At 38.7% G+C, this 22,694-nt stretch overlaps 1 protein-coding gene across 1 annotated transcript; it reads left to right on the forward strand.

The window, feature by feature from the left end:
- The first annotated feature begins 1,481 nt into the window (after positions 1–1,481).
- Positions 1,482–19,905, forward strand: LOC129705206 (signal-regulatory protein beta-1-like). Its single transcript, XM_055648673.1, has 5 exons — positions 1,482–2,470; positions 2,717–3,028; positions 7,241–7,531; positions 12,268–12,372; positions 17,426–19,905. The coding sequence occupies exons 1-5, from the start codon at positions 2,416–2,418 to the stop codon at positions 17,626–17,628; spliced, it is 966 nt and encodes a 321-aa protein (XP_055504648.1). The 5' UTR covers positions 1,482–2,415; the 3' UTR covers positions 17,629–19,905.
- The last annotated feature ends 2,789 nt before the right edge of the window (positions 19,906–22,694 follow it).

Below are 22,694 nucleotides of genomic sequence, written 5' to 3' on the forward strand. Positions count from 1 at the left end.
TCTTGATTTTCTATGGCAGTGGGATGATAATGGTCTTTTTTAAGCAGATGTGTACCTCAGAATGGAGGAGGGGGAGATTGAAGATGCCTGTGAACACTCCTGCTAGTTGGTCCATGCAGTTCCCATGGACATGGCCATGGGCTCTGGACCAATTATTTTCCATGGATTCACCCTCAGGAAGGCTGATCAAACTTCTGCAACAGTGACCCTGGGAAGAGTCACCCATTTCATGGATTGATATTTCTGCATTATATAAAACATTGTTTTCCATGCCTATCTTGAGAGAAGTTTAGAACTAAAATTTAAGTTTAAATTGACGACATTGATATATTTTCCAAAGGCGAGGGACTTATTGGCAGTTGTTAAGAATTAAGAGGTTTAGGAAATAATAAGTTGCCATGAAACCAGCCATGTTTTTTTACAAGTATCTTCTACTGCTACATTAAAGAAACTTACAAAGAAGAGAAATCATAAACTTAGAGTGGGTACATATATACACACATATACATTAAAACATCTTTGCAGCTTTTAAGGACAAGTGAATTCAAAGCTTGAGCAAAGCTGTATAAAGCTCCACCCTGTTTATCCCCATGTTGGGGAAAGTTGATTTTTTAATAAAGTATTTTTATCATTAACACAGTAGATTTAAAATCATCCAATGGTGCCTATAGAAAAAGTAATAGTCATTTACAGGAAGGTAGACACAAAATACTGTAGTAACTCAGGGGGACAGGCACCAACTCTGGAGAGAAGGAATGGGTGACGTTTCGGGTCGAGACCCTTCTTCAGGCTAATGTCAGTGGAATGGGCGGGACATAGATAGAACGTAGTCGGAAACAGTAAGACTTGTGGGAGAACTGGGAAGGGGGATGCAGAGAGGGTGAAAGCAAGGGCTATTTGAAGTTAGATAAGTCAATGTTCATACCGCTGGGATGTAGCTGTCCAAGCGAAATATAAGGTGCTGTCTATCCAATATGCGCTGGGCCTCACTTTGAGAATGGAGAAGGCCCAGGACAGAAAAATCTGATTGGGAATGGGAGAGGGAGTTTAAGTCCTGAACAAGCGGGAGATCGGTTTTAGAGCACGGAATGAGAACCGTTGTGAAATGTTGTCATTTACAGGATTTTGCTGCAAACTTGCTCTCTTAATCTCTGCTTGTTTCATATCTATTTTTATCTGAATTAATTTTAGAAACGATAACGACCCAAGTTCACAATGGCTATTGTGCAACACCAGTGAAATGTGTGAACATGTGAAATGTGTGAACATTTTGCATTCTGGACCTGAGATACCACACACCTACCTTATATATTGTTGTTATGTGTTTTGAGCGTCAAAAATCAAGACAAGTGAACGTAAATGCATTGTGATGCTCTCAGTGTGTAAAAAGATAACACAAAAGTTAACTCCTGTTGATGACTTAATTTATTTATTTGAATATGTTAGTTAATAATAAATTATTCTTTACCTTGCAATGACAAGTTAACTCCTTGTTATCTTAAGCACCCATAAAGAATTTTGATTATTTTTATTCACTAAGACTTTTTGGAACAATGTGCAAAGCAAGCGATCCAAAAATTCCAGGAATGTAACTAGTTGTTTCAGATGTCAAATGACACAGATTTTTTCACAATTTGAATGTAAAACTGTAACACTTAGAATGGTTGTTTCCCCCAAATATATTACAGCAAGAAGAAAGAGCAAGACGATGATCAAACCTTCCTTGGAGCAAATAAGTGAAATCACAGGATAGAGATGGGATTGTCCTTGCTACATATCAAGGTTTAAATTTGGAAATGATACACGTGTTTGAGTTTCAGCTGCCTCTAAAATATCCCTATTGTGGGGAACATTTCCGTTCAATGTAGCAATCACATCGCCTGGAGAATCTCGCAAGGGATACGCACAAGCACTGCATGCTGTGTTATCTGCTGAGGGTGAATGTAGAGCCTCTTGTACATTTGGCTTCCCGTGAAGTTAAACATATTTATTCAGCGCAGGAGCAGGACTCTGCAGATCATGGAGTCGAACAACAGAAAGTTGCTGAGCCACACAGCTCCCTGCCTTCACCCCTAACAATCCTGTCAACCCCACCCCCGCCACACACACCTTGTGATAAAAACTCTGCTTCAATGTGTTTTCGAATTCTTTGAATTAGCCTCAATTTCCATTTCCAGCAGCGAGCATCTTTCTTCGCAGATCTCAACTGACGTTTGACAGCACTGAAACCGCAAAGCTGCAAGTCTGACATTTAGTTTCGTTTGCACAATATACCCCGCCAAAAAAAAAGTCCCTCAACATACCGTTATTCCCACCCACCATCCCCAAACCAACGCAGCTGCGTGGCTCAATAACTTTCTGTTGTTCGACTCCGCGGTCTCTCGTGGCTCCTCAATTGCGAAGTCGGTACTCAGTATGTATGGAAAAAATGAATTTAACCCCTTCCTCATTCTGGCCGTTATTTGCACAGGTATTCTTCAAAAACACTTGCACATGAAGCGACGAGTTCACTTAGCAAACTAATGATCATTTGTTTTGTCGCTGTTTTTAATTCATTGTGTCAGGTCTTTGGAAGGTATCTGTTCATGTGGTGTTTGTACATTAAAGCAAGTCGCCATTTCCATGGATTTGTTAAAATTAACTGAAAGACGAGAAAGTTTGTTGTTGTCCTGAGCCTTTCGTAAATATACACACTGTTTTCCGTTTATTTTTGCAGCATTCGCCAAGGTTACGCAGGTGCATCAAATGCCGGATAAAGTCTATGCATTGGTAGGGCAGAACGCGACTTTGCAATGCGCGTTCGGGCTATTTAGAGATAAAAATAACATTAGGATGTATTGGTGGAAAACAGGAGAACGGAAGTTTTTCAAAGAGGGAGAAGATTCCAGGAAAGTGTTCCAGGTGGAATCAAAAGCGAGCGCTTCGCTTAAGATTGTGAACGTGAGATTCGGAGACGCCGGAATCTATTACTGCAGAGTGGAGGGTGAATACACTGGAAATGGAACAGGTGCAACCCTTGAAGTAAAAGGTGAGCGATCGTTCTCAGCGACATGCTGCCACTTTTGTTTATGAACCTGGTTCGGGGCAATGTTGATCCGGTGCAGTGCGATAGGAGACTGGAAAGGAATAAAGTAGCTAAAACATATTCCCGTAAAGTTTTCATTTACGATTCATACACTACGTGTAAATAATGGTCGCTGCCATGCAAAACCTTGCAGCAATGACAGGGGGCACAAGGGAATATTGGTACCGGGCATTGTGAACCACGGGAGACCATGACATGTATAATAATGGAAGGGGGTATTCGTAAATGAACGCGCCGAATGCACATTTTGTATCATCCCTTTATAATTCCGTGCGGCAAACGCGGGCATCGGCTGAACATATCTGGGGGGGGGGGGGGGGGGTTAAAATCTGGATTGCCGTTGATAGTATTTGTTTTACAAACACTTTTCAGGTGTTCCATCCAAGGGGGATTGCTATGCTTTCTACAAACAGCTACTTAATACACAATTCCCGCTACTTAATAAACAATTAGGCTCCCAATTAGTTGCAACATTCCACAGGAAGGGAAATATGGTTATTTGGTTATTTCCAGGATAAACTGGAAGAGCTGCCGAAAGGGTGGAAGGCAAATTAACTGGGCTGATGGAAAATGGCGATCTGAGTTATCGATGTATGTTGGTACATCACTAGTGGTCTGTGTAATATACTAATATACTTCACGGGAGAGTAGCGTATTGATTCATGCTCAAGCATGTTGGGGTAGAATTCTATCTACGCACGGGCGCGTTCATTATCCCCTCAGAATGGACTTCCACCCGGGGAACAAAACAAAAATTCCTGGAAAGTCGGGTTGCAATGGGATAATTGCACTGAACTGTCTCCGGTTAATGCCCTACACGTGCCGTCCGATGGTGCAGTCAATTTAATAACATAAATATATTGGGGAAACTTAATTGGTGCTAACCGCAGTGAACGTATCTGGTGCTCTGTATTTAATTTGCTTATTTCCAAAACTGAACAGTTAGTCGCTCGGATAGTATAAACAATATTCTAACTTTAAATTTCCCTTCCCCACCAGCCGGTTGTATTTGAGATGCATTTGTCTTTAACCGATTGTGTCTGAAGTGGGGCAGTTTGGACTAAATTTGCACAGTTCATTGACATCTTTCGTTTGGTAATGTCGCACGAAGTTAAATTACTAATCAAGCCCAGACTCATTCAGCGTTATGTTATTACATACATTGGATTACGTATCGAAAGAATTTCAAAGCCAAATTGCGAGATTCTACGATTACAAATGGACCAATTCCTCAAACAATCTTACAAAAATATGTGCTAGAGTTGCGCTGTTATTTCAGGGGTCGCGGGTGCCCCGAAGCGGAAGGATGATGACGGCTACTCGCCCGCTCAAGTTCCATACCTTTATTTTTATTTGATCAGTCCCAAATCTACACATTCAGTTATTCGGTTCTAGAATATTAATCCCATTCCGATTGGAAATTTTAATAATTAAATGTTAAACGTTGAAATATACCAATTTCTCTTCCTTCCCATCCACCAATTGCCCCTGTCTCTATTTCAAACCTTGTGTCTTCAGAGGAAAAAGTTGGACGAGTGAATGTGCCAACCAGCGATTGACAAAACAAAAACTTAATTTCTGGACATCTCAATTTTAATCGTTATCTGAATAGGCTCCTTTAGGGATTATTTCTGGATATATAAATGATGTAATCTATGTTCTGTAACTTGTGTTTCCAGAAAATCCTGGTTAATTTGTGCAGTTTACAAGTACTGACACTGGCCTGAAGTTAAATAGCCCTTATTATAATTGCAAGGGACTCATCAGCTTTCATACAACCTACTTTCTTACCGTTTTTGATTTATAAAAGCCAAATTGACTGACAGACTATCCTCCCAATGCAACATGAGGATATTATTTTATTTAAAGATGTTTCATAGTATTGAGAATGTATGCATTATTTCTGTTGCATTCTCTGTCAAAGCATGTGCCTATCCTTTAATAATATGTAATGTTCGCTGCTTTAGATTAAGTATCTATAATTGTATTGGTTTTCTTTAATTGTAGATGCTTATTAGCATTTTTAACAGAGGATGCAGCAGATAAATTGTACCACTGAAATGCATGATTTAAGCAGACCATCTTACTGTTTAAGAATGGGGTTTGGTGGGATGGAGTTAGTGGAAAGGGGTGAGAACAAGTGGCAACAGTGTGAATATTTGGACCAAAGTGTATCATTCCTATAGGTAAAGACCTATATTTCATATGAATGGTCCTGGCAGCCATTTCCCCACATTATCAATTATTATTTAATTATACGATGCAAATTATATATTTTTAATATTCTAAAATGTTTCTTAATTTATCGGTAATTTATTTGACACTTTGTTACACTTTGTAGACTACAGCTTTGTATGATAATTATGCTAAATTATTTGGCAAGTAGAGTTTATTGACATAAGCCCAAATACAGTAAGTTATAAGTACAATGAACAGCTTGCTTACAACAGCATCAAAGGCAGGCAAATTAAACATAAATTATGAAAGCCAGTGCAAAGAAAAACAATGTGTAATACAATAAATTTGTGCAAAACAGATTCTGAAGAAGGGTCTCGACCCGAAATGTCGCCCATTCCTTCTCTCTATAGATGCTGCCTCACCCGCTGAGTTACTCCAGCATTTTGTGTCTACTTTCGATTTCACCAGCATCTGCAGTTCTTTCTTACACAGATTTAAAATCAAGTTCATTGTTGTGCAAGAGGTGGTCCATAGCATTTCGCTGCTGAGGAAGTATTAAGATCATGAAGGCCATTTCAAGACTTGATGGTGGAGGAAAATAATTGTTCCTGAACCTGGTGGTGTGGGAATTTAATGTTCTGTACAAGAAGGGTCCCGCCCCAAAACATCACCCATTCCTTATCTCCAGAGATGCTGCCTGGTCCTCAGTTACTCCAGCATTTTGTGTTTATCTTCAATTTAAACCACCATCTGCAGTTCTTTCCTACACGTTAGTGTTCTGTACCACCTGTCTGACAGTAGCAGAGAAAAGAGAGCATAAGCCATTTGGTGGAAATCATCGATGATAGATGCTGTCTTCTTGAAGAAGTGCCTTGTGTAGATGCCATCGATGGCAAACTGCATAAAGCTTATGCTCTGGTACAAGCATCAAAATTTCATTTTTTAAATGTTATTACATTTTGTAGAAACTAGCTTTTTATGGTAATGCTGCTGTTCTTTTGCCAAATACAAGCTTTTACTTTGTCAAGCTTTGTTTTAATAGAGACATAAATATTACCTGACAATGGAATTTTTTGATGAATGAATGAATAAGTTTATTGGCGAAGTAAGTTCACATGCAAGGAATCTGCCTTGGTGCTCCGCCCGCAAATGACAACATGACATACAGCGACAATTAAGAATGACACATAAAACAGTCAACATTAACAATAAAACATTATTGATTAAACATGTGAATTAAATAAAATACCACAGCCAAAGGAGGCTACAGAATTTTGGTTATTGAGTAGAGCTATTACTCGTGGAGGAAAAACGCTGTTTTTATGTCTCAGCTATTTGATGAGAGAATGGTAGCTGCCTACTTTAACAATGTATTAATTTCACAAAATGAACACATTATATTTAAGTGCAAGACAGGCATAATTGGAATTCAGGCTACACAACCTATATTTGGGTTTAGGCCAGGGCATCTCATTCTGTGCCAACCTAGCTCACTACTTCATTCAGTTCAGGCTGATTTACTCGGGTATGTACCTACACGTTTGTTGAACAAAACCATTAAGTGTGCGGGATAGCTTCTTCCTTTCCCATTTCCAGCAAATGTACCAGGTCGTCTCAGTTTCATTAATGTAGGCGTAAAATATAAGTAGGCAAGTTCAGAGTTAATTTGGATTCATCATGATTGGGTCCGTTTTTAATTTTATAGCCACATAGATCTTTACAGTGCAGAACCGAACACATTTACCCAATAAGTCCCCATTATAACATTTTTGTACAAGATGGTGTCAGATTGTTATACCAAAATGTTCTATAGACCAGACATGCCAGCGAATAATCCCTTTTAATAATGGAGGAGTGAAATATTACAAAAGGGAATATTCTAACATTTTCCAATGTACACCAGACAAGTATATCGGTTCACATCTTGTTTGCAATATTGAAATCAGAACATATGTTATCTTTTAACATTTTCTACAGCTTCCCCAGCACCAATGACGATTATGAAATCACAAGATGCAGATGGTTCTCTGCTGTGCAAAACCTCTGGGTTCTTTCCTGCAGACTACAGCTTGTCTTGGTATAGAGATGGTCAAATAATTACGAATGGAGTAAAAACAAACGATCAGCTTAACGCAGAGCATCTAACTGAAGCCTCCAGCTACTTGCACGACACAGAGCCAGCGCAGGAAGGAACTATCTACACATGTGAAGTATCTCACTCCACGCTCAAAGCTCCAGCTTCGGCCACTTATACTGTCAACCTTGCAGGTAGAAACATCCCTCTTTTGACAAATAATTTAATTTGTATATGATTACACTGTGTCTGGTTGATTTTTTTTGTTGTAATAATACCTAGCAGGCGATGAGTTAAAATCTGAATTTTCAGAAACTGGGTTTGCATGGAGTGTCTAAGATTAATAAGAGTACACACCAGCTGCAGCAGCTAAGCTTAGTGACGTGACTTTACACTACTTCTTAAGGTCCACTTTTATTCAATATTTCCCTGGATGTAATTCTTTGCTGATGTGTTTTTGCACAATTGTTTTAACTGATGAGATATCTTAAGTTAAAAACAGAAAGTACTGGAAAAACTCTGCAGCTCCTCCAACATTTATGGAAAGATACATAGAGTTAAGAATGATCTCCAACCTGAAAGGTTAATTCTCTTTCTCTTTCCATAGATGCTGCCTGTTCTCCAGTGTGCTACTAGCATTTTCTGTATTTTTACTTCAGATTTCCAGCATCCATGGATTTATGATTATTTTCATGCCTCGGTTACTTACTCATTCTATACATGGGATCAATATGCCACAGAATTATAGAATGATTACATCACACAAGGAGCCCTTTTAGCCCATCATGTGTGTGCTGATTTTCTACCAGAACAAATCACTAGTCTCCCCACACCAGCACATTCTCTCCGGCATTGCATTTTTTTCTGCAGCATATATTAATACAATTCATCTCTTTGATGATATAGCAGAACCTGCTTCCATTACATCCATAGGTAATGCATTCACTTCCCCCATTATTAATGACAACCCTTTGGTCTTTGTGTTTCACTATCTCGATACATTTTCTAGCCTTCATCGATTTATATATATATCCATCAAATCTCCCCTCGGCCTTCTCTTCTCCAAAGAAAGGATGGCACAGCATGTAAAGTTGCTGTCTCACAGCACCAGAATCTCAGTTTTGAACCTGACCTCAGGTCCGTGTGTAGTTTGAATGTTCTCCCTGTGATTGTATGGGTTTCTTCTGGGTGCTCCATATTTCAGTCACATCCTAAAGACGTTCAGGTTTTTCGGTTAATTGGCTTTGTAAATTGCCCCTAGTATATAGAGAGTGGATACGAAAGTGGTATAATGCGATGGTATAAAGGGAAGACAGATGGCACAATGGGCTAAGTGTTCGGCTGGCGACCGGAAGGTAGCCGGTTCGAATCCCGCTTGGAGTGCATACCGTCGTTGTGTCCTTGGGGCAAGACACTTCACCCACCTTTGCCTGTGTGTAAATGTAATGTAATTATGTGAAGCACTTTGGGGTCAATGCAAGTTGACTAAAAATGTGCTATATAAATAAGATTATTATTATTATTATTATAATGCAGAACTGGTGAATGGGTGATCGACGGTTGGCATGGACTTGGCGGGCTGAATGGCCAGTTTTTATGCTGTACTTTCAATCAATCAGTCAATCAAACAATCAATCAAAACAATCTAAACTTCTGTCATGATTATAGCGCTAGGAACCAATTTTGTTTAACATCTTCACGTCCTTCCGATAATGTGGTGACTAGAAATTAGTATAATATTTCCAGCTGAGGCCAAACAAGAATTTTATACAGATTCAGCAAAAATTCCTGCTTTCATACTCTGTCTTTACTGATGGCACAGGATTGTGTTTGCCTTATTATCCACTTACCTAACTTCCCCAACCACGTTTAATGATTTGTGCACAGATCCCCCTTCTCCTGCACCCCATTTAGAAAAGTATCCTTTTCTCTTCCTCATTCTTCACAGCAAATTGCATCATGCATATTCCTCCACATTAAACTTCATCTATCACCAGCTGGTTTATATCTGGCTGTAATATATCCCTATCTTCTTTGTTAATCACAATACACCAAGTTTTATGCCATCTGCAAATATCGAAATTTTGGCTTGACCCCCTAATTCTAGGTTATTAAAATAGATTATAAAAAAAACAATTATCCTAAACTGACACGTAGAAGCACCACTATTCACAATTTAAGTCAGAAAACCATTCATTATATTGCTCTTGTTATCTTTTACTTTGCCAACCATAATTTTTTGTTTATTGTCTCCTTTTAAGGATTGTGCTTCAGCTTTGCTGATAAGTGTAGTATGCGGCACTTAACACAAAACATTGCTAGAACTGCATTAATTTCATTAACTCTATCTGTTATCTCAAATTATTTAAATATGATATGCCCTTAACAAATCCATGCTTGCAACCCTTAAACATTTCAGCCCATTAGTGAATTAGTATTTGCTTCGTTCTGCTTTAAAATTATTAACAGACTCTGTTTCCGTCCCCCTTAAAGGAAGAGTTTGTCAAAGCTTTTAGAGAGAATGGAAAATTCCCCCACGTCTGCCTTCAATATGTGATCCTTTTTTTAAACAATGACAACTAATCATTCTGTGAGGAAATATCCTTTCCATTTCCACCTTGTCAAGACTTCTCATGATTTTACATTTATCAATCAGGACCCTTCTCACTCTGTTGAATCGCAGCAGACACAATCCTAGCCTGTCAAACCTTTTCCTGTAAGGCACGGCATTAGTCTTTACTTGTCTCTGAACTACTTCTGTCATATTATTCTTTACTTAAACAAGGAGGCCATTACTGCACTAGATTCTCCAGATGTGGTCTCATCAATTTCCAATGTAAATAAAGCAAGGTCTTCCTACTCTTGTATTCAATTCCCCCAGCAATAAAATATAATAGAAGAAAATGTTCTGACAGGTTTGTGAATTACCTGCTGCACCTGAATGCTAGATGTTTTCAGTTCATGCACCCAGATTTCCTTGCATCTCAGAACAATGATGGCACCTCATTATCTCATGGTAGCTAAACCAGAAGACTAAGACAGAGTTTCAACCCAAAATGTCACCTATTCCATTTCTCCAGAGATGCTGCCTGACCCACTGAGTTACTCCAGCATTTTGTGTCTATCGCCAGAAGACTAAAATGCAGGGAACCACAGTGACTTGGTAGTTTGGATTCAGAACTGGCTAATCCATAGAAAAGAGGTTAGTGATGGAAGGGCATAATTCTGGTTGAAGGTGTGTGTCCAGTGGTGGCTTGCGGAGATCAGCGCAGGCACCTCTGTTCGTTTGTGATATATATAAATGACTCAGACGAAACTGTAGATGGAATGGTTAGCCAGTTTGCAGAATACACAAAAATGAGTGGAGTTGCAGACAGTTAAGAAGACCATCAATTAATACAACTGGATACAAGAGGTTTTGGGTGGACACATGGCAGATAGAGTTTAATCTGGGCAAATGTGAACTGCTGCACATTTGATGGTCAAATGTAAGAGGATTTAATGACAAAACCCATAATAATAATAATGATGTACAAAGGGGTCTTGGTGTCCAAGTACAAAGCTCCCTGTATGTAGCACCAGAAGTGGATGGTATTAAAGAAGGCACAGAGGAAGGAGCCATAGATGCTGGTTTAAATCAAAGATAGACACAAAAAGTTGGAATAACTCAGCGGGTCAGGCAGCAGGTCAGAAAAAGGTCTGAAGAAAGGTCTCGACCCAAAACATCAGCTATTCCTTTACTCCAGAGATGCTGTCTGACCCGCTGAGTTACTCCAGTCTTTTTGTGTCTATCATTGTATTAAAGAAGACATCTGGTTTGCTTGACATCGGAGGTCAAGCCATTCAGTATAAGAATCGGGAAGTCATTTTGCACCTGTGTAAAACTTTACTTATGTCACATTTGGAGTATTGTATGCAATTCTGATTACCTCATTACAGGACAGGAAAGTAGTGTAGAATTTGCAGAAGGTGATGAAGAGGTTGACCAGGATATTGCGTAGATTAGTGAGTGTTAGCTATAAGGAGAGTTTGGACAAACTTGGATTGTTTTCTCCGGAGCGTTACAGGCTGAGAAGAGACCTGATATAGGTTTACAAAGTCATGAGAGGCAAAGAAAGAGGAAACAATCAAACCAGACATAAAATGCTGGGGTAATGCAACGGGTCAGGCAGCATCCCTGGAGAACATGGACAGGTTACCTTTCGTATCGGGACCCTTCTTCAGAATCTTGTTCCCAGGGTGGAAATGTCAAACACAAAGGGGCATTGGTTCAAGCTGAGAGTGGGAATATTTAAAGGAGTAGTGCGCTGCAAGATTTTTTGCATAGAAAGTAATGGGTGCCTGGAATGCGCTGTCAGTGCTGGCGGTTGAAACAGTTTTGATAGTAACAGATCAGAGCCTTTTAGAGTGGCACATAAATATGCAGGGACTGGAGGGATATGGATCATATGCAGGCAGAAGGTTTTAGTTTGATTTGGTATCAAGCTCAGCACAGGCATCATGGGGCAATGGCCTATTCAGTGCTAATCCATTCTGTGTTCTAACATTCATAAAATGTATTAATTGGTCAAAAACGTAATTGCTTAAATTTTGTGTGAAGAATTTGTTCTGTATTTTTCACATTATAACAGTTTAAAATAACTCCATTAGTTAACTCAAAGGTTTTGAACCCCACCAACCAGTAATGGAACTGAGATTCTCAAAACTCTTTATACGTTAGGTTGAGGTATTATATTTTAAATGAGCTTAATCACACTATTTATTTCTGTTGGTTTGAATATTGGTTTGAACATTAGTGCTGTTTTTGCGCAGGGAGATTTACTTTATAATATAGTTTTATGCAGAGCCCTCAGAATGTCGCAACCTCCAAAATCAACATTTGACTTGAGAGTACAAGTGATTTTATTTCTGTTTTATATCTGCTTTCCAGATGTCAGTTCAAAAACTACTTTACCTTGGTGGATTCCTCTTTGTGCAGTACTGTCTCTACTGCTTCTGATTATTGTAGCAATAGTCAGTTATAAACTCTGCAAAGGTAAGGGACAATCTCTTTTCAATGATTTTAGTGTTACATTGATTCACTAATTATAACAAGCAAAAAAGTTATTGTAAATTAATCAGATAAAAACATTGTTATGTTTTTTATTCTGTGCTGTACATTGTAATAGGATTAAGTATTGCAAATTGGACACATCCACAATGGGCATTGAATTTTCAGCTTAGACAGAGTGCCTTTTAAAGCAAAGTATTCAGTGTATTTACTGCTCTTGGATATTTATTGCAGTTATGTGGAGAGAACTAAATTGATGAAGGTTGTTTTTTGTGGTGAAGGGGATTTTAGGAGGAAGTCAAAGCCATCAATTTGCCATTTTTGATTGAACGTAGCTTGAAAGCTTTGGCCATGTCTAGCATTCATGTGTTAGGGATGTCATGATTGAGATGCAGCTTCACTTACAACTAGATTTTGTGGGATTTGCAGAACTTTCATTTGATCTATTTGTGTGAGATTGTTCAGCTATGTTAATTACATTCTGCATTTGTTGTTTAACACAATTGTAGCCCAACATTGCAGCCTCACAAAGCTAACATATCGTCATTTTTGATTTTGCCTAGTACTGCTTTTGGCATGTCCTTCTGCATTCCCCATTCAACTAGTGTTGAATGCCAGCATGCAAGTAATGATCTGTCTCCATAAAGTTAATGGTGTGTTCCCTTCCATCAATGCTATCATGAACAGATGTATCTGCCACAGGTGAATTGGCGAGAGTGAGGTCAAGTGTTTTTTATTGTTTGTGTTGGTTCACTCACTATCAGCTATGGACTCGTTTTCAAGAGTCAGCCAACACACGCGCTACAAGCCAAGTTTGGGATGGAGGGTCCACAGCCACGGAATATTTTGTCTTTACTACTTCAAATTATTGTTCAACAAGAAGGATTGTTGGGAATTGTGGCAGCTGCAATCGCCAGGCAAGTGGAGAGTATTCCATCGCACTCCTAACTTGTGCTTTGTAAGTGCTAAAAAGAACTTAGATGTTAATAGTGCAAGCAAGTTACCATAGGATATCCACCATCTGGCCTGCTTTATAGGCACGTTGTTTATCTATGGTTCAGTTGAATTTATGCTCAAAGGTGACCTTCAGGATGTTGTTGGTGGGGTATTTAAAGATGGTAATGGCATTGAATATCAGGGGTACATGACGCTAGGTATCAGCTAATAAAAGAAAGTGATTCTTAAAGATCGCTCCAGTTTTTCGAGTTCATTATGTTCCTTCCCACCTCTAATCTTCTGACATAAAAAATTCTGTGTAGTCTTGGCCCATAGCTCATGTTTCTTAATACAATTAAGGCTACTTTCACCTTCACGGCAAGATTGGAGTATTAAATTGAAGAAAAGTTAACTTTAATTTATTATTATTTCTTTAAGCCAGAAGTTTGTGATGGAGCTTCCGTTTTGTGCAGCAAAAGAAAATGCTTTGTGTTTTAAAATGGAGATGTAAAAGTTTCCGGTTGGCCGATGAGCTGCTGAGCACCAAAATCAACTTGCACCTCAATGCTGCAATCCTTTTCATATTTCCCAAATTAATTGTCTTGTTCTTTTCTGGCTTCATGAATGAAAGTGATCAAGTTATAAATAATTTCTGGTTTATCTTATTCATCAGAACGTGGAATCTTGCAGAGAATTCCTGCCTGTACAGAAAAGTACGGCCTTCCAAACAAACACAACATCTTTATACCATTTAATTGAAACCCTCTGACATTAATTGACTAATTATCACATTTTGGAGGAACAGTACCTCGTATTCCGCTTGGAGTCTGCATCCTGCAGTCATGAACATTGAATTCTCCCAATTTTGTTAGCCCTTACTGACTCCTCCCCTTCCTCAGCCCTCGGGCTGTCTCCTCCCATCCCTCAGCCCTCGGGCTCCTCCTCCTTCTTTTTCCTTTCTTCTCCCCGCCACCCCCATCAGTCTGAAGAAGGGTTTCGGCCCGAAACGTTGCCTATTTTCCTTGCTCCATAGATGCTGCTGCACCCGCTGAGTTTCTCCAGCTTTTTCGTGTACCTGCAATTTTCCAGCATCTGCAGTTCCTTCTTAAACATATCACATTTTATTGTTCAGTTAGAACAATATACAAGAAGTACATTTATAGTGTCCTGGCCTACTTGCATATTAAACATGACCACTTTACAATTGTTTCTACCATTGAAGTCATGTGCAAGGATTAAAAACAAAGAAAACTACAAGTGATCAATCATGTGTTTCCTCTGCTCCTGTTTGTTATTTCCTCAAGACTAAACCATCGCTTTATCACAATCCTTGCTGTGAGTGTTTGTGACTAAGGAGGCCCTGCTAGCAGTTTACAGTTTATAATTTCACTGTGCTGCTAATCCCTTAATAGTTAAGCAAAATTAAAATAATATATTGCCAATCTGTGTTAATACTGATGATTATATCAGAAACAATGGAGCCCACTGGTTTTCCACATTTGAACACCAGACAGACATTATTTCACGGGTGCACCTTTTATATATTTAAATGGTAGTGAATATTTTGATGAAAATTTCTGGTTGATAGCCTGGCTCCTCCCCCAAACCTCCACCCTCATCCTGGTCTCTATCCTTTTTTAACTTTAATTTGGATATTGTTTGATTGTTTCATCATTATTGTCCTTATAAATCAACATATCGTTCCTTTTATCTTTTACTAAATTATTGTCTTTCATCGTGTGAAATTCGCCATTATCTCTCGCTTTTCTGAAATACCTCCACCACTAAATTTGCTTTCAGGAAGCTTCATTTCCTCCTCACAGCCAAAGATTTATTTTTATTTTCACACATTCTTAGTTTTAAAATAACACCTCAGTCTTAAATTCAGTTTTTTTTCTTTGTTCATTTCCAGTGATGTGGGTGTCACTGTAAAGGCCAACATCTCTTGCCCATCCTAATAAATAGAAAGGCCTCATAATCAATGGCATACTGTTTGCCAGTAACTTTGTGCCACTCTTGCATATTTTCATTTCATACAATCTGGAACAAATCTTGTTTAGTCAGAAAAACATTAAAATATGCAGACAGTAAAATGTAAAAACATAAGGTGACTAGCTTTCAGCGTACTCTCCTTTCTCTGTAAGGGCGTTGAGTATGGAAGTTGGGAAATTATGTTGCAGTTTTACAAGACTTTGCTGAGGCCACACTTAGAGTATTGTATTCAGTTTCGGTCATCTTGCTATAGGAAAGATGCCATTTTGCTGGAACAACTACAGAAAAATACATGACCATGTTGCTAAGACTGAAAGTTCAGCAGGCTAGGACTTTATTTCTAGAGGCATAGGCGATTTAAAGTGTACAAAATCAAAAGGGGAATAGAAAAAGTGAATGCACATTTTTTTTTACAAGGTTTTCCCTAGAGGGCATGGGTTTAAGGTGAGAGGCGTTAGATTGAATAGGAACCTTCTCACACAAAAGGTTTTAGCTATGACCAGCTCTCTGCCCCTGCCCCATTCCCTCATCTACAGTTGTATTTCACTTTTGCATTCATATTTAATTATTGGAGTTGTGTTCCTGTTATGTATAAACATGTGGAATATGAAATGCACCATATGTACCATAGTGATAGGAAAGATATTTGAGCACAAGATCTTGAATTATATCCCACGGAAAGGAGTGCTTATTGTCTCGTTTGAAATTTTAAATCGAGATTTCATCTATTTCTCAATAAAATCCAAATAAAAATTTACGAACATTTTAAGAGCTGAGATTCCCTCACTGAATCCTCAGCCAGTGTTTATCCCACATTAAAATCACCGACTGTGGTTATATATTTGAATCATCCAAGCACAGCTTGAGAGCAGTCCTGGACTACTATCTACCTCATTGGAGACCTTTGTACTATCTTTGATCAGACTTTACTGGCTTTATCTTGCTCTAAATGTTATTCCTTTATCTTTACATCAGTACGCTGTGAATGGCTAGATTGTTATCATGTTTTGTTTTTCCGCTGACTGGTTAGCACGCAACAAAAGCCACGTACCTCGGTCCCTGTGACAATAAAGAAAACTTGTATTATGTTACTGTTGTTCATAGAAACATGAGTATAATGGGTATCCATAAAGTTACAGGGACTACAATTTATAATTTGTTGGTTGCAGAGAACTTCCGTTCTTTTGAAAGGTTAAAGTGCACTAACTTAAAGTTGATTAATTTAGCATAGTGAAAACTTGTTATGTTTTCACTCTTCCCTGGTGACGTCCCACTTTCCGATACAGAACAGTCTGTCCTCAACAAAGGCCTTACCTTTATACGCCTGCACCCCCACCTCAATGATTTCCGGGCTCTCCATGATGTGGAGCTCTTTTACCTCCGGGCGTTTTTCTATGGAAAGGTGTCCGCATTAAACAGTGATGACCCCTTCTCTTGTCTGCAACATTACCCTTCCTCTTGGACTCCCTCTGCTGGCTTTTTGTTTCTAACTGTTGGCCCAACATCAACCGTCTTAACTTATCTACTCCCCTCAGACACTCCAACATCACAAGCTCTGAATGAACAGCCCTCTGCTCACTTAGCACTAATCCCAACAAAACAGGGATGCTGCTCGACTTGCTGAGTTACTACAGCAATTTGAGTCCTTTTGTATATTAACCACCATCTACAGTTCTTTGTTTCTACATAGTATTTCATGTATTTCTTCCAGATTCCCATTCCCATCAGTCATATAGCGTGCAATTCAGGGCCTTTTCACGAGGAGGAAATTCTGACCTTGCCAATGACGTATATGATCACCCACAGTCTGTGACAGTAGCCAGACTTTTAAGGAGATGGTTCCTGATCCCACTATACTAAATTTTATCACACCTACCGCCTTGTAAACAACAAGTACAAGACAGGGAATTTTATTCGATCATCCCACTCTTTAGTCTTTGGACACAAGGACAATTTTAGTAATCCTAACTTCATCTTGATGCTATGACTGAGATTTGCTGGGTCAACATTGCTTAGTATTAGTAGAAGCGCGTCAGATTGTGAAGGTAAAGTTTCTTTGGGAATATTTATGCATTTTCTAATTTTCTGTTTCATGTTATTTTACTTTCAGCACGTAAAGGCAAGGTTCAAATGAAGACCTGCGTACGTTGCATGCAACCTATCATGGCAAATCCTAAAAATCTGAAAGAGGAAACAGTTAAAGGGAATACACAGATGACACAGTGGAACCCAATCACAACAGCAGACGTTACCGATGCCAAGCCAAAAGTAAAAAAACATCGTAAAAGGAAAAATATCCCAATGAATATCTGATATTTTTTTCAATCTGAGAAGCATTTTATAGTAATTATTATAGATGATTTTACATAACTTTCAATGTTTGTACACCGTGCATTTCTTGAAACTCAAAGAAAATCCAATTTTATGAGGTCACCAGATAACTGCATTTTATATATTTATTCGCTGACAAGAACATTGTTCTCATTTTCAAAATTGCAGAATTTATAATGGTGTTTACTGACTTATTCTAAATATGAAGATAGAGACAAAAAGCTGCAGTAACTCAGCGGGACAGGCAGCCTCTCTGGAGAGAAGGAATGGCTGATATTTTGGGTCGAGACCCTTCTTAGGGGCAGACGTCTCGACCTGAAACATCACCCATTCCTTCTCTTCAGAGATGCTGCCTGTCCTGCTAAGTTACTCCAGCTTTTTGTGTCTATCTTTGGTTTAAACCAGCATCTGCAATTCCTTTCTATGCATTTATTCTAAATATGGTTGGAAACGGGATTTTAGAAGGCCATTCACATTTGTTGTTTGTTGTTAAACATTTGAAGATTCCAGACATACAATGTCCAGTCCAGCATGGAACTTTTGTCCAAAATAAACAGCCTTATTGGATGGCACGGTTGTGCAACGGTAGAATTGCTGCCTTACAACGCCAGGTACCCAGGTTCGATCCTGACTACATTGCTATCTGTATGGAGTTTGTACGTTCTCCACATGATCGGCGTGGGTTTTCTCCTAGAAGCTATGTTTTCCTCCCACACTCCCAAGACCTATAGTTGTGTAGGCTAATTGGCTTGGCTTAAATGTAAATTGTCCTTGGGGGGTATAGAATAGTGCTAATGCGCAGTGATCACTGGTTGGTGTGGATTTGGTGGGCTGAAGGGCCTGTTTCCGTGCTGTATCTCTAAACTAAACTATTCAAAACAAAACTAATTGGGTTTCTTTGATCATCATTCATACACATTGTGTGGATTTCAGGGCCTTTTCGCTAGGGGAAATTTTGACCTTGTCCAATGGCGTATATGATGGCGAACAGTCAATGATTAATTGTTTAATTATTATTTCTGTTATTTGATTTCCACAAATATAAGGAATTGTATGGTCACTTTTCATACCAATATATAGGATAAGGTTTTGTTCGCACATGTGATATAAAGTTACATTTTATTCAGACACTGTGCTTTGGATAAAAAATTGTTGAATAAAGTGTGAAATTTCATTCCACAGTGAATTGCATTCAATTGCACATTGAAGGATAGTAATGTAATCAACATTCACGGAAAATGCTATAAACATTCAGCAGACTGACCCCATCTGTAGACAGTACAACAGAGTTGATGTTTCAGGTTGAAGATACTTTATCAGAACTGGTAATGTGAGAAAATTAATTGGGTTTAAATTGAAGGAAAATTGACGAACCAAGAGAATACCTAAGGTAGGAAGAGGCCAGGGTTGCAATAGGTATATAGGCCTGTTGCAAAGCTGCCTGATTGTTAGATTCATAATAGAAGTGAGAGAAAGAAGGAGAGGGAATGAACACAAGGATATGTAAAGTAACTAAACGTTTCCCATGTATGTTGCAGAAAACTGAGGCCAAAAGGGGAATGGTGGACAAGGCCAGTAGATCATTCAGTATCTGTGGAGTGAGAAAAAAATCTGTTAATATTACAGATAGTGCTTCAACACTCATCCCGGGTCACCTGATTGATGCTTGAATCCGAGAATTTTCAGGGTATATGTAACATTGTTCCATGGTATAGGAAAAATAGGTAAAATAGTTTGGGCATTAATATAACTATCTGACGGACAATCATCTGCCATGCATTTACCACAATGTGATTTCCACAACTGCCTTCAATGTTCACTCCACAATTTTCTTTTGCAGAGAACATTTCAATGTTGTGATTTCCCAAGTCATCTTGCGCATTGCTGCGTATACCTCAGTTACAGCATTCCACACTAATTATTGCAAGTGAGCAGAGAGACAAGTGACTCAACCTTTTCAGTTTACTTTTTCAGTCGGCAGCAATTCTGATTTCTCATGAATACATTTGCAACCAAGCAATTTCTACATGCTGTATATTTATTTTATTTTCATGCATATTATATATGCTTTGTTTAAATAGCTACTGTCAATATAATAGACTTTGAAAGTGCAACTATGGGTGTAATGTAAACAGTTACGTCTGTTTACATAATTTCAGAGCTATCTTGGTTGTGTCCCCATGGAGGTAACAAATAAAGCTTTTTGTTAAACGTTTGTCTTGTGAGATATGCTTTCATTTTACTGTTAATAAGTCAGTACATAAGTTCTTCCTTTGTAAGCAAGTGTGCAATTAAAGTTGACATAGTGTATCCCCCAAATCAAAAGTGCATGTGTCATTTTCAACAACTTAGTGATAATATTGAATTCATTCAATCCAGTACTGCCTGCAATGTGTACTGTAAATTGTGAAATGTCTGCATTTCAGCAGCTACATAGGAATATTAATAATAGGAGCAGTATCTGGTCACTCAAGACTGTACCACGATTCAATATGATTGAGGCTGATCAGCCCAAGGCCATTTTATTTCTGTGCTTCTTCATCTCACCACAGGTGGCATGGGGGAACAGCGGTAGAGCTGCTGCCTCACAGCGCCAGAGACCCGGGTTTGATCCTCACTACGGGGTGCTGTCTGTATGGAGTTTGCACATTCTCCGCCTGACCTGTGGGTGTTTTCTCCAGGTGCTCTTGTTTCCCACACACTCCAACACTCCAAAGACGTGCAGATTTGCAGATTAATTGGCTTGGGGAACATTATAAAACGTCCCTGGTGTTAGTGAGGGTGGATCACAGGTTGGCGCGGACTCATTGGGCCGAGTGGCCTGATTCTGCATTGTATCATTAAACTTAACTAAACTAAACACCAGTTGTCAATGCAACATACTGTTTCATTTTGAAATATGTGAATCACTTTAATCAGTATTCCTTTGTGATGTAAGGGTTAAATGTGAAGATGTATTGCCCATCGGTTTGAATAAACTGATTTTTTATCAAAAATCCACAGAGCAGTATCTACTTCAATTGATGTGGTTTCTAATATGTTCCACTTGTATTGCAATGCTTCATTGCACTGGTTCCAGTTAAGGAAGGAAATGGTTGGTGCCTACTTAGCTTTGAGCAGATGGTCACCGTGAGTTACAAACTTCCTGTTCATTGAGCTTTCTAAAATACCATTGTGTGTAAAAAAAAATGTCAGGTACATTTCTTCAGGGATTTCTTGGGTTTGTTTTCATGAAGATAGTGAAGAAAACAAATCAATAAAATGTTTGTCTATCATTTACTATCATATTATGTGCAGTTGATTTATCTTTCTTTATTACAATATACATAATTGATGGGCAATCAATACACTGTGTAGGATATCCACACCCCCCCCAGCCCAACCCCCACCAAACAGAAAAGGTGGCTAAGGCAGTATGACCAATTACTAAACTTAAATTACATATTCTCATATAAACCTGAAGTTTCAGCTCGGTATCTGCACGATAGAAGGCATCCAATCTGGATGTCCCAGAGCTTGGTTTAGCAAATGCATTGGCTAAGACCTCAGGAAATTGCAGAGTTGAAGATGCATTCCAGCCAATTAGGCAAACCAACCTCCCCCCCCCCCCCCCCCCCCCCCCCCCCCCCCCCCGAACTAAGCCCCCCCCTCCCAAAATCCATCCATATATTTAGATTATAAATGTGCTATTACAGAAAGAGTCTGGTCTCAGGAAAGAGGTGAAAAATATCAAAAATGTTAGTGGGTAAACCACCACAACAATATTTCCTGTTATAACTGAAAATCTGGTCATATTTTAAGATTTCTATTACACAAGTACAGAAGCAGGAAACCTACCTCAAGATTTTTAACTTGAAGAGGCAACGAGTTTTATGGACATTTAGGCAGACTGATTGAGAATGCTTGGGTATAATTAAATTATCTCCATAACTTATATCTCCAAAATCTGTGATCCTGTAAGTCAAATGACACAAGCCTATGAATAAACAGTACTTCAAAATCTTCATCTTAATTTTTGGTGTAATAGAACTGCTTTGCAACCAGTGTCAGAAGGTCAACAAAGTTGCTCCGTCGTTGGTTTAAGTATGAAAAGGAAGCAAATATCTCTGCCCCAGTTGAGAATGGGGCTGACCCATTTATCCAACTCAGTTTTTTTCATGTAAATAATAAATAAAATCTGATTTCAGCCACACTTAATTTCATATTGTAAAAACAAGGAACTGCAGATGCTATTTAATGCCAAAGGAAGACACAAAATGCTGGAGTAACATAGCAGGGCTGAAGAAGGGTCCCAACCCAAAACATCACCTATGCATATTCTTTAGGGATATACCTGACCTCATTTAGATATTCTGTCATTTTGTGTCTTTCTTTTACACTTAATTTCCATTTAGTTCATTGTTTGTAATTGGTACAGTAGTGAGAATGGAATGAAAGATAGTGTGCAAAATTTAATGGGCAGGCTTCCTGTTTATCATTGCCAATGTAATGGACTAGTGTATTTATATGCTTGAATACTTCAAGATACCATGGTTCATCGTTGTATAATTTTCCAATGGATCACCACTTTCGTTAAAGTGCATCCTTTTTATAAAAGTCAGTGTTTAAAATTGATCGAGTCAATGAAATACCTATACGTGCAGTTGCCTTGATTTAATGAAACCATCAAATAGTGCCACATGGAGGTCACTTGATCTTGGGTGCATATGTGATGCTTGAAAATGCTATAAAATTTTTAGCTCAAGCCCCATTTTATTACCAATAATTTGGCAAATTAATCCCCTGCAAATTAATTTCCAATGGCCTTTTGTAAACTCTCTTTTAAGCTGATTTTGTCAGATAATCCATCAGTTGGTGCATCTGAGATCTTAACAACACTCCATGATAGAACATTATTACCAGCTTGTGTTGGAAGGAACTACAGATGCTGTTTTAAATCGAAGATAGACATAAAATGCTGGAGTAACTCAATGGGACAATCAGCATCTCTGGAGAGAAGGAATGGGTGACGTTTCGGGTTGAGACCCTTCTTCAGACGTGTAATTAAA

Source organism: Leucoraja erinacea, chromosome 17 (genome assembly GCF_028641065.1).
Source record: "Leucoraja erinacea ecotype New England chromosome 17, Leri_hhj_1, whole genome shotgun sequence".
NCBI classification, from domain to species: domain Eukaryota; kingdom Metazoa; phylum Chordata; class Chondrichthyes; order Rajiformes; family Rajidae; genus Leucoraja; species Leucoraja erinaceus.